The following is a 12,302-nucleotide window of genomic DNA, read 5'->3' as shown; positions in this document are numbered from 1 at the left end:
GAGTCTTCTCCAACACCACAGTTCAAAAGCATCAATTCTTCGGCGCTCAGCCTTCTTCACAGTCCAACTCTTACATCCATATATGACCACTGGAAGAACCATAGCCTTGACTAGACATGTTACCTTCTGTTTTTTTACTGTGTCCTTGGCTTGTTTTCTGTTACAACTAGATGTTCCAGATTATTTTGTAATTTCCCTGCCAAATGCCTGAAATCTACTCGATGTCCATGAAGTCTCATACTTTTTATTAGGAAATGGCATTTAGAAACCCGAAAGTGGGCATCAGGAATACATTATTATTTTATGTAATGCTTTGAATGAAAAAATGCTTTAGAAATTTAAAATGCTCTTGTTAAACTAGGACACATCATTCATTATAAGAAGCACACCGATTTTAGAGATTTAAAATAGGAAAAACTGTGAATCTTAGAATATGTGAAATCCAGTATACTTTTTTGACTTGAAATAGAGCTTTATATTTGATGGGTTGTTTGCAGCTAAATGGACAGTTAAAGGACACCTTCTCTCTCTACAGATTGGATTTACATTTAGTGTGCCTGTGGCAAAAACAGCAGAGCTTTCTGGCCCTAGTAGTGTTTCAGAACCAATTACAAGCAGTTCAGGTAAGACACTTTTTCTCATAATAGTTTACATAAAAATAGGTTAATATTTCAAATTACTTCTTTTACCTTTGGCCATTCTTGTAAATGCTTTTATGTGAATATAATTAGCTCCCTAAATGTGAATAAGTTACAGCTTGTGAAGGGGATGGTCACAATAGCAAATTTATCCAGTTTAATCCCAAAAAAGTGACAGTTTATTATAAATGAAATCTCAGTATAGGAAATTCAAGGGTGTTCCACATTGTAATTACAGTGGATTCCATCTCTGGGTTTCTCTTGAGTTCACAAGCATTTTTATGCATAAGGATTATACCAGCTTCTGCAGACAGTAGTAGTACATAATTTCTCAAAAAATGGGCTCTTTCTCAAAAAATTATATATCTGAATAGATAATTAGACCATAGGAATTTGCTGTGGTGGTCATGATGTGTGCTCTCAAGTATTGGGTGCTTGGGGAATGAAGAATCACCTGGGCTAAACTGCTCAGGTCAAGAATTGAGAGGAAGGGCTTTTCCCCCAACAAACAGCAAATACAAGACAACAAGAGGAAAAGCCTGATGCACTTTGAAAATAGCAAATAATTTGTCATGAGATTGAGAGGTAGCTTTAAGTTCTAAAGATTCTTGAGTGCTATGCTAAATAATTGAATTTTAATTTGAATGATAGGAAAACACTGCATGATTTTTATACTCTGGGGGGCGGGGTGTGAGATGGTTCCTTGCAGTAACAGCAGTGTGTTGAGGGGGTGTGGGTGGGAGAGGGGTATTATGGGCTGAGGTATCAGTTATGGGGCTGTTGCCTTATTCAGAAGTGTTTCTTTGACTATCTGCTGAGTTTGGGAATCTTAAAAAACTAGATCTTCCCTCATAGATAGATTAAAAAAAAAAAATCAGAATATCAAAGAACCAGGACCCCTAAGCTGAGAAGATCTTTGGTTTGTATGGTCTGGAAGACAAGAGTATAGGTTCTGCAGGTAGCACAGAATAAGAATTTGACTGGTATGTTTGCAGTCTTAACTTCTGTTGAATAAAACAGCCCTGTGTAAGAGAAAGTAACAAGTATATTTCAGGTGTACTTAACATATGACTTTTTTTTCTTTAATGTTACTGTGAATTCAAGAAGGAATAAACCTATTCAAATTTCATTTTCATGCCTGATTATGAGGGAAAGGCATTAAAATGCTTCCATTTTTACTAATGCTTTACTAATCATCCCTGAATGAGTAAGTTTGTTAAAACAACTTTTGTGTTTCATTACATGTGGGGAAATTACTCAAGAGTTTTTAAGACGTGTATTTTAAGTAGTATATATAGAATTGTTCTTACATTGACACCTCTGTTTCTTACCACTTTGGTAAGCTGATTTGAAAAGCTGATTGAAAATTGGAAGTCATGGTTAATTACTGTATGATAGGAGCTAATTTTCACATTATCTTTTTCCATCTCTTTGAGTACACTGGAAGAAATCCTTAAAATTTACCTTAAATTCTAAAAGCAATTCAGTTTTGACTGTAAAGGAATATAGAATGTGATAATGAATAAAAGCCAATTTTTCTTCATTTTGACACAATTGTAAGAAGTAGGTATGGTGTTTTGGTTTTTGCACATTTTTATTATTGAGGTGAAATTGAGATAAGATATAATCATGGGCTTCTCTAGTGGCTCAGGGGTAAAGAACCCGCCTGCCAATACAGCAGACACAGGTTCGATCCTTGAGTTGAGACGATTCCCTGGAGAAGGAAATGGTGTTTGCCTGGGAAACCCCATGGACACAGGAGCCTGGCGGGCTACATACAGTCCATGGGGTTGCAGAGTCAGACGTGACTTAGTGACTAAACAATGACAGGAATGAAGTTGATCGTTTAAAGGGAAACATTCAGTGGTGTTTACTACATGCACAGTGTTGTGCAGTCACCACCTTTAATTAGTACAAAACATGTTATCACTCCTGAAAGGAAGTACCCACTAACCAGTTTTTCTCCATTTCCTGTTCCCCCTAACTGCTGGCAACTAGTAATCCATGTTCTATTTCTGTGTATTCACCTGTTCTGAAATCATACAGTGTGACTTTGTGCATCTGGCTTCTCTCAGGTTTTCAAGGTTTGTTTGTGTCGTAATGTGTACTGTTAACATCATTCCTTTGTGGCTGAATGACGCTCCGCTCTTTTGATATACCATAACTTATCCGTTTATTTGTTGGTGGACATCTGGGTCATTCCACCTTTTGACTGTTGTGAATAGTGTTGCTAATAAAGGTACGTGTACTTGTGTTTGTTTCAATACTGGCTTCGGTACTTCAGAGGATGTACCTAGGAATGGAATTGACAGGTCAGATGGTAGTCCTACATTTAACTTTTTGAGTAATTAATAAAACTTCTCAGCAGCCAGCCTGTTCACATTCCTACCAGCAGGACTCTCCACGTTCTCACCATGCTTATTCTTTTCCGTTTTTTGGTGATAGCCGTCCTAGTGGGTATGAAGCGATGCTTCGTTGTGGTTTTGATTTACATTTATTTCCCTGAGGCCTGTGTTTAGTTTTCGTTTTTCTTTTTAATGGAGAAAGATTTATTGCAGGACCAAGCAAGGACGATGGATGCCTTGTGCTTTAAAAACTTGAACTCGTGTTTAGCATCTTCTCATGTGCTTTTGGCCTTTTACATATCTTTTTGGGAGAAATGTCTGTTTAAGTCCTTTGCCCATTTTTTAAATTGGTTTCTCTTTGTGTTGCTGAGTTACTTGCCTTTTTGTATCGTCTGGATACTAGATCTTTATCAGGTATGTGATTTGCAAGTATTTTTTTCCTGTTCAGTTGATTGTCTTGTCACTTTCTTATGTCCTTGGATGCACAGAGATTTCTAATTTTAGTGAAGTTTAGTTTTTTTTCTTCTGCTTTTGGTGTCCTAAGAATTCACTGTCATGGTCATGAAGATGTACCTCCTAGGTTTTCTTTTCAAGAGTTTTATGGTTTTAGTTCTCTTGTTTTGATCATCAATCCATTTTGAATTAATTTTTGCTCATGATGTGAAGTAAGCGTAGATAGGTTTTCTTGAACTGCTTTACCCGTTACTACTAAATTGGTGAAAACTTAAAAAAACCTGGTTATTTATACTTTTGAAAATTTCAGGCATTCTCAGAAATAGAATAGTAGACTGAATCCCCAGATACACTTTACTGAGCTTCAGCCTTTGCCATTTTGTGACCAGTCCTGTTTCTCCCACCTTCACTCCTCTGCACGCACACACACATGCAACCGTCAGGTAATTTTCAAACAATACTTCAGCTGTAAACAGAAACACTCCCCCTTAAAAATGTGTTGACAAAATGATTATCATACAGTGTAGAGTATTTTAAGCATAAGAACATTATACTTATTTTAAGTATATATTCATTTTAGCAAGTTTGGGAAACAAAAAGTAACAGCATTACTGTAGATGTAAACAGGCACAATCTTCTGGACTTTCTAACCTACTCTTTCCTGTAACTGTTCTGAGAATGATTTTTGTGGCTGCGTAGCATTCCATCGTGTCAGTGTTCTGTAATTTATGTAGCTAGTTTATCGTGTATTTATCATTCAGGTTTTCAGCATAATAACTGACAGGTATTTTCCATCATAGGGTGAATTTTTAGAAGAAGTATCTGACTTAAACAATCATTTTTAAAAGCTTTAAACATTTTAAAAACTTCTAAAAACTATTTTTGACTGCCCTGGGTCTTCTTTGCTGCACATGGACTTTCTGTAGTTCCGGCAAGCAGGGGCTGCTCTCTGCTTCTCGTCTCGGTGGCTTCTCTGTTGGGGGAGCACAGGCTCCGGGGGGGCGCAGGCTTCAGGAGGTGTGGTTCGTGGGCTTACTTACCCCAGGGCATGTGGAATCTTCCTGGACCAAGGAATCGAACCCATGTTCCTGCATCGGCAGGCTGATTCCTAACCACTGGACCACCAGGAAAGTCTGAATGTTGTTTATAAATCAGTTTAAAGTTTCTGTATAATCAAGGCGTATTTCATACAGTGTTTGAGCTTGTCCCAGTGGCCATATCCTCTGTAAGACTTGTTTTGATTTTCTTAATTACTGGTGAACTCATTGACTCTTACCATTATAGTGGATCTATAACTGACTCATTTGTAGGTTATGTATAGTTTATATATATATATTTTTACTCTTTTGGAGGAGAGATGTACAATCCTTTGTTGTTCATTATCTTTGGGTTATGGTAATTTTTTTTCTTTTTTTAAGAAGTTGATTGAAAGATCTTTCTAATGCATGTAACTTGCTTTTTCTTGTCGTAATATCTTTTACAATTACAAAAATTACAGCTCAAGATACCACTGCAGTGAACAGTACAAGCTGTAAGAAGAAGCAAGATGAAGATTGCGAGAGCCCTTTCAGAGTGGCGAAAACCCTGAAAGAAGGAAGTGTCTTAGATGTTCTGAAGAGCCCTGGTGAGATGCCCTTGAGATAGTCAAATCTTAATTATAAAATCATGATTTCATCTCAGTATCGTTTGTTATACTTTGTTGTACTTCAGGCTTTTAAAAAATGGTGTCTTGTCTTTTGAATGTAGTGATAGTTCAGGTGTAAATTTTTTAGGCGAAAGACTTTAGAAACTATTCCTTTAGAATTTAGGAACTGCACTAAAATGGAATCTCTAAGAAGCAAGTATAGAAGAAAAAAATGTGAATTGCATGTTAATAGAGATGGACCAATAATTAGAAAAAGTAGATAAACTTGATGATATACCTGGACATGTCTCTCTCTGAGAGCACTGAACTACCTTGTCCTTAGATTACTCCCCAGTTGTGGTGTGTATATAACAAAGCCAAGTGGAAAGAAAACATTTGCTAATTGTAACACACACAGGGTGTGTGGGGGCAGGGGGAGGGTAGTACTGGAAAGGAAATAAGATATGAATGCTGGTGGGTAATATTTGAAGGTGATGAATAGAAGTAAGTGCTCAAATAGGAATGGGTTTTCAGTTTGAAAATCAGGATAGCATAATTCCAACTGGGATGTATACAATAAGAATATAAAAGGATTTATAATGTAGTAGCTCTGAAGTAGTTTAGATTTATCCAGTACGTGTGTTCATGCATAGGTGAATAGGAGTTCAGTAAGAAGGTTGGCTGCTGCAAAATATAGAGAGATTGGGGGGGAGGGGGTTGGTGTAGCTCCCATTTTATGGATTAGTATACTGCTTACTGGAGTCTCAGTATAGACGATTTTATGCAGTTACGGACAGAGCTCCAGAATCCTGTGCTGGGTTGAACCAAGTGGTAGTCAGAATCAAATGCATATATTATAGTCTATCATCGTAGAAGTTTCACTTTGCCTGGATCCATAATGCCCACTCCCTCTTTTAAACTGTTTCAGAAAGCAAAAACTTGGAGTAGTTATATGTTCTCTTGAGAGAAATACTAAAAATCCAAAAAAGAAAAAACTGTAACACCTTGAAGTGGTTGCTGTTAAAATTTTGCCAACTTTCGTGACTCAGGTTAATCATTAAACAGTACATTGTTGTCTGTTGGGAGTAACTGAAGTATGTGGAATTGCTTTGTCTTTCAGGGAAAAATAGCTCTAGGCTGGATTATTTCTTGGTGCCACTAAAAACCTCTAACAACCTTCTGTATCATCTTTCCCTCTGTTTTTCTTTCCTTTGATTCTACAGTCTAGAGATTTTTTTGGTGTATGTAGAATAAAAGTTAATTGGTCCAAAGTAAAAGGATTGAAAGGTTGTTTCTCCAAATAAAGTACAGCTCGAGTGAATCAATTAAATGATACCACAAACCTTTCCTCATTATTTCATGATTCTACGTGTATACCTTCAGTTCAGTTCAGTGGCTCAGTCATGTCTGACCCTTTGCGACGCCATGGACTGTAGCCTGCCAAATTCCTCTGTCCATGGGATTCTCCAAGCAAGAATACTGGAGTGGTTAGCCATTCCCTTACTGGATCTTCCTGACTCAGGGATCAAACCTGGGTCTCCTGCATTGGCAGGTGGATTCTTTACCATCAGAGCTACCTGGGAAGCCCCAAGTCATAAATTAGGTATTGACTGAACTATCAATCAGTTCAGTCTCTCAGTCATGTCCGACTCTTTGCGACCCCATGAATTGCAGCACGCCAGGCCTCCCTGTCCATCACCAACTCCTGCAGTTCACTCAAACTCCTGTCCATCGAGTCGGTGATGCGATCCAGCCATCTCATCCTCTGTCGTCCCCTTCTCCTCTTGCCCCCAATCCCTCCCAGCATCAGAGTCTTTTCCAGTGAGTCAACTCTTCGCATGAGGTGGCCAAAGTACTGAAGTTTCAGCTTCAGCATCAGTCCTTCCAAAGAAATCCCAGGGCAGATCTCCTTCAGACTGGACTGGTTGGATCTCCTTGCAGTCCAAGGGACTCTCAAGAGTCTTCTCCAACACCACAGTTCAAAAGCATCAATTCTTCGGCTCTTAGCTTTCCTCACAGTCCAACTCTCACATCCATACGTGACCACTGGAAAAACGATAGCCTTGACTAGATGGACCTTTGTTGGCAAAGTAATGTCTCTGCTTTTTAATACGCTGTCTAGGTTGGTCATAACTTTCCTTCCAGGGAGTAAGCGTCTTTTAATTTCATGGCTGCAGCCACCATCTGCAGTGATTTTGGAGCCCCCCAAAATAAAGTCTGACACTGTTTCCACTGTTTCCCCATCTATTTCCCATGAAGTGATAGGACCAGATGCCACGCATAATCTTAGTTATCTGTACGTTGAGTTTTAAGCCAATTTTTTCACTCTCTTCTTTCACTTTCATCAAGAGGCTTTTGAGTTCCTGTTCACTTTCTGCCATAAGGGTGGTGTCATCTGCATATCTGAGGTTATTGTTACTTCTCCCAGCAATCTAGATTCCAGCTTGTGCTTCTTCCAGCCCAGCGTTTCTCATGATGTACTCTGCATATAAGTTAAATAAGCTGAACTATAGTAAACTAAAATTCCTAGAGGATGATGATACACTATAAACAAAACACCTTCTGTAGACTTTTAACTGGGTTGTCAGTTACTAACTGTGTAATTAGTACTAGAAATACAGCTTAGGTGAAAACTCATAAGTAGTTCTTGGATTGTAATAATTCGGAAATTAAGGTAAAAAATGTTTTCTCCCAGGAATAATATTACTAACAGCTATAAGTGTATCATGTTATTGAGTTGGCTGAAAAGTTTGTTTTGGGTTTTTCTGTAAGGTCTTACGGAAAAAAACCCAAATGAACTTTCTGGCCACCCCAATATTAATTAATGTTATTAATATTTATTAACAGTAAACAGGAAGACATTCTAATCAAAACATTAACTAATTTTTCCCCTCCCACGCGCCTCTTCCCCCTGGTTGTAGGTTTCGCATCATCGAAGGCAGATTCTCTCGCTGCTCAGCCTGCCGCCACAAGCCCGGTAGTTCACACAAGACCAGCAATAAGCAGCTTTTCTTCTAGTGGAACTGGGTTTGGGGAAGGTTTAAAAGCTGGGTCATCGTGGCAGTGTGATACTTGTCTACTCCAGAACAAAGTCACAGACAACAAGTGCGTAGCCTGCCAAGCAACAAAATTGCTACCTAAAGATTCTGCTAAACAGACTGCAGCCGGGACACCAAGTAAAAGCGGCAAAGTGACTCTTTCCACGCCAGGGACGGCAGGCTTCGGAGACAAATTTAAACCAGCTGTAGGAACTTGGGATTGTGATACCTGTTTAGTGCAGAATAAACCTGAAGCGATAAAATGTGTAGCTTGTGAAACACCGAAACCGGGAACTGGTGTTAAGCGAGTCCTTACGTTGCCAGTGGCTTCAGAAAGTGCTGTAACTGTGGCTGCTTCCTCCTCCAGCTGCACTGTGACCACTGGTGCCTTAGGATTTGCAGATAAATTCAAAAGGCCCGTGGGATCTTGGGAGTGTCCAGTGTGCTGTGTTTCTAATAATGCAGAAGACAATAAGTGTGTGTCCTGTATGTCTGAGAAACCAGGTACGTTTATGGCTGTTTGGAATAATTTTGTTCATTACTTCAATAGAACATTTTAATTCGATTCTCTGTAAAACAGTTAAGAACAACCTCAGTATTTTAGGTGTTTCAGGACAAGCATTTCCTCATATGTCGTAATTTTCCAAACTGTCTTGAGATGAAAATGACTTGCTTGGAACTGGCACTGCATGTTCTCTTAAGCTAGGTTGTGTGTTAATCAGTCCAGCATTTGCTTTGACCTCTTCTTTGTTTGCACTTTTATTAGAAACTTCTGGCTCTTCGTGATCATTTTCAAAGTTGGCTGATACAGATGCAAAGGTCTTAGAGCACTCTTTCTCAAACCTTTACACAGAATAAAATACTACTCTGTCTCTTTTTCTCAAAGAGGAATTGAGGATGGCTAGTGGTCATTTCCACAGCTAGTTTCATTAAGGAGTAGACAGTATTGTGTTATCAGAAGAGTGTGGCTGAGTACTAATGATGATACCTGTACCTGTATGTGCTATCTGCCAGAGATCCTGCAATGATCATAAATTATTAAATCGTTAATGAAAAAATACTATTGGGCAGACAGAAAAATGGAGTTAGAGTTGAATTTTTCCTGTTTCTCTGTTCAATTTTGAAAGAGTTACTGAAGATTTACACTGATCTTTAATTCATTTGGAATTAATTCACTTGACTCTGATGTTTTTGTAATGCTATTATATAATTATTTGGTACAGATACATGGTAACATAGATAACTAAATAAAACATGTTACGAGTGTCCTGGGAATTATACCTCCTATTCTTATTGCATTATTGGTGGATGCGTGGTTTTGTGTCTACAATGAAAAGCTCTTGATAGCCTAGAACCCTGTCCTAACACAAGGGGTGTGCTATATTTCTGATTCCTGCTAGACATCTCTACAGGAATAAGATTTCAGAGTCTTTATTCTGAAATATCTTTCTCTTCCCATCTGGCGTTCCTCATTGTCCCCTTAACAAAAAAAGAAAGCTGTTGATGGATGTCTGAGAGCAAAATTAATTGAGTTGATGGGTCACACTTATACTTTTGTTCAATCACCCAGTGGCTTTTTGGAGGATGGATTTGAAGGCTACAAAATTTGGAGACCAGAGCACAGATTAGAAAGTTGATCAATAATATAGATAGAGATAGTGGTGATATGTACTAATGAAATCAAATGGAGGGGGATAGAATAATGTATTTAGTTGAAGATACATTAAGTTCAAGCTGCTGAAGTTGACAGAAATGTGTGAGAAGACTTTTTAAGATATAAAACTGATTATATAGACACTCTGGACTGGAGACACAGATTTGGGAATCATTCGCTCATTATTTTCAAATAAATGATGAGAGTAGAGGTGATGTAAGGTGAGTGAGTGGAGCAAACAGAGAGGATAGCCTAAAACTGAACTCTGCTTAGCTTAAGAGAGTAGCAGGAATAGAACTTTGAAACAGTTAATCGAGAGGAAAGACAAGAACCAAACAAGAACCACGTGATACTGCTTGCTTCTTAGGAGGATGGGTTTCAAGGGAACCAAACCAGAAGTCTCAATAAGGCTATCTGTCCACTGGAAGAGCAGTAGAAGGGTCAGAGGAAGAGAACGGAACATTGCAGAGATACATCAGGGAAGAGTTGTCATCTCACCAGGCCAGCCAGGTGCGCAGTGGAACTCCCATCAAAGAGGTCGTGCAGAACTGACGCCCCGAAGTATGGGTCTTGGGTGCTAATGGGAAAGATTTTGTTGGTGATGAAAATCATTAGGGTAGATGAGAGCTTGTGAGAGGGCAGTAGACCAAAGACGGCAGGATTTTATGGGTAAAGTGGAAGAGAACATACCGGTAAACCACAGAGCAGGTACCTGGGAGGATGGCAACGGCTGGAGTACGTTGAGAGAAGTGGGGCTACCAGAGCGAATGGCTTTCCTTGCAACCCTGCATTTCTTCACGCAGCTGTGCCTTACTGAGCCATCCCTCCTACGCTGCTGCCTCTCCCACGAATTTGCTAATTCTGCTTAAAAGTGTAAATATGACCTCTGTGAATCCTCGTGTCTCGTAGTGATGTCTCCCCTGTGCGCTTGTGTAGATCGTGTGTCACTCCATCTTGGCGATTTATGCATTTATGTTTGTTTTACTTTCCCCTTTTTATACCAGAAGCACCTTTACAATCGACACTTGATTCATCTTGATATTCCCAGAACCTAAGAATATTACAGTGCTTAATCAATGTCTGTTAAATGGCTACGTTTTAACAAATGCCTTGAACATAGTAGATCATGTCTACTTGAATTGCAAAGTGAATAATAGAACACTTCTGTGCAGAAATGGGTATTTCAAAGTCAGAGATGTGTGCTTTGGAATCTTGAAACTAATATGGCCATGACTGTGTATTTTATGTGTTAGGCTGTTGCCTATGATTTATAACCTGTGTTTTATAATTTGTGATGCTTAACAAAATTTGACAAATATTATTAAGGAAAATTTAGTCTTTTATGCTCTGATCTGTGAGCATCATTAAAAAAAAAAAAAAAGCCATGGCTAGTCAACCTTGTGTTTAAGAGGACACTCATCAGTGAGCAAGGTGAGTGTGAGTTGCTCATTTATAAGACTAAAAGAAATCTGACATGTCTGGACCATTTTTAACAAAGTGATGTTTATATTTCTGGCATTTTCTTTATCTTAATAGGAAACACTTGATAAAAATTGTTCGTTTGGACTTACGTGGTGTCGTGGAGATCGTGACATAATGTAAATTAGAATTTTGTATTTTTACTTTGTTTTCTAGGAAGTTCAGTACCTGTTTCAAGCAGCAGCACGGCCCCCTCAGTCTCCCTGTCATCTGGAGGCTGCCTAGGTTTGGACAAGTTCAAGAAACCTGAGGGAAGCTGGAACTGTGAAGTGTGCCTAGTGCAGAATAAAGCAGATTCAACCAAATGTATAGCATGTGAAACTGTAAAGTCACACACAAAGCCCGAGTTTACAGGTGAGGTGTTTGTAAAGTGCCTCCTTATAAAGTGAAATGTTTGCACACAGCTTTGTTTTTAAAACCATTCTTTCTTGAAAATTCTTGTAAAATGAGGTGTTGTCCTGGACTTTCAGCGCATAATCTATCTCTGAATTACCGTCTAGTTGAGTTATTTGGTGGTCAGGAGTGAGGATATACATTTGCTATTTTACTAGTTTTCCTTAGAGAAGGAAAATGCTTGTTGCAGCCCACTGAAGTAATGACATGACTAAGGGTTACAGCTGGTTTGAAGAACACTGCACTTAGATTTTAGGAGATAACTAAAACTCATTCTGTAACTGTTGCCTCATAGTCTCTTTCCTATTTTCCCCACTGGTAGTAATCAGTTCAGTTCAGTTGCTCAGTCGTGTCCAACTCTTTGCGACCCCATGAATTGCAGCACACCAGGCCTCCCTGTCCATCACCAACTCCCGGAGTTCACTCAGACTCACGTCCATCCAGTCAGTGATGCCATCCAGCCATCTCATCCTCTCTCGTCCCCTTCTCCTCCTGCCCCCAATCCCTCCCAGCATCAGAGTCTTTTCCAATGAGTCAGCTCTTCACATGAGGTGGCCAAAGTACTGGAGTTTCAGCTTTAACATCATTCCTTCCAAAGAAATCCCAGGGCTGATCTCCTTCAGAATGCACTGGTTGGATCTCCTTGCAGTCCAAGGGACTCTCAAGAGTCTTCTCCAA

General features: G+C 39.1%; 1 protein-coding gene across 1 annotated transcript in view; it reads left to right on the top strand.

Annotated features, from left to right (window-relative positions):
- The window catches only part of NUP153 (nucleoporin 153kDa), a 72,250-nt gene that overhangs the window by 38,928 nt on the left and 21,020 nt on the right, over positions 1 to 12,302 (top strand). The window contains exons 15-18 of the mRNA XM_010848832.1: positions 536 to 623; positions 4,935 to 5,060; positions 7,982 to 8,602; positions 11,388 to 11,585. Of these exons, the coding sequence (XP_010847134.1) occupies positions 536 to 623; positions 4,935 to 5,060; positions 7,982 to 8,602; positions 11,388 to 11,585 (1,033 nt within the window). The remainder of the gene's footprint in view (positions 1 to 535; positions 624 to 4,934; positions 5,061 to 7,981; positions 8,603 to 11,387; positions 11,586 to 12,302) is intronic.

This window comes from Bison bison, unplaced genomic scaffold (assembly GCF_000754665.1).
Source record: "Bison bison bison isolate TAMUID 2011002044 unplaced genomic scaffold, Bison_UMD1.0 scf7180017864274, whole genome shotgun sequence".
NCBI classification, from domain to species: Eukaryota; Metazoa; Chordata; class Mammalia; order Artiodactyla; family Bovidae; genus Bison; species Bison bison.
This window is presented reverse-complemented; position numbering and strand designations above follow the sequence as displayed.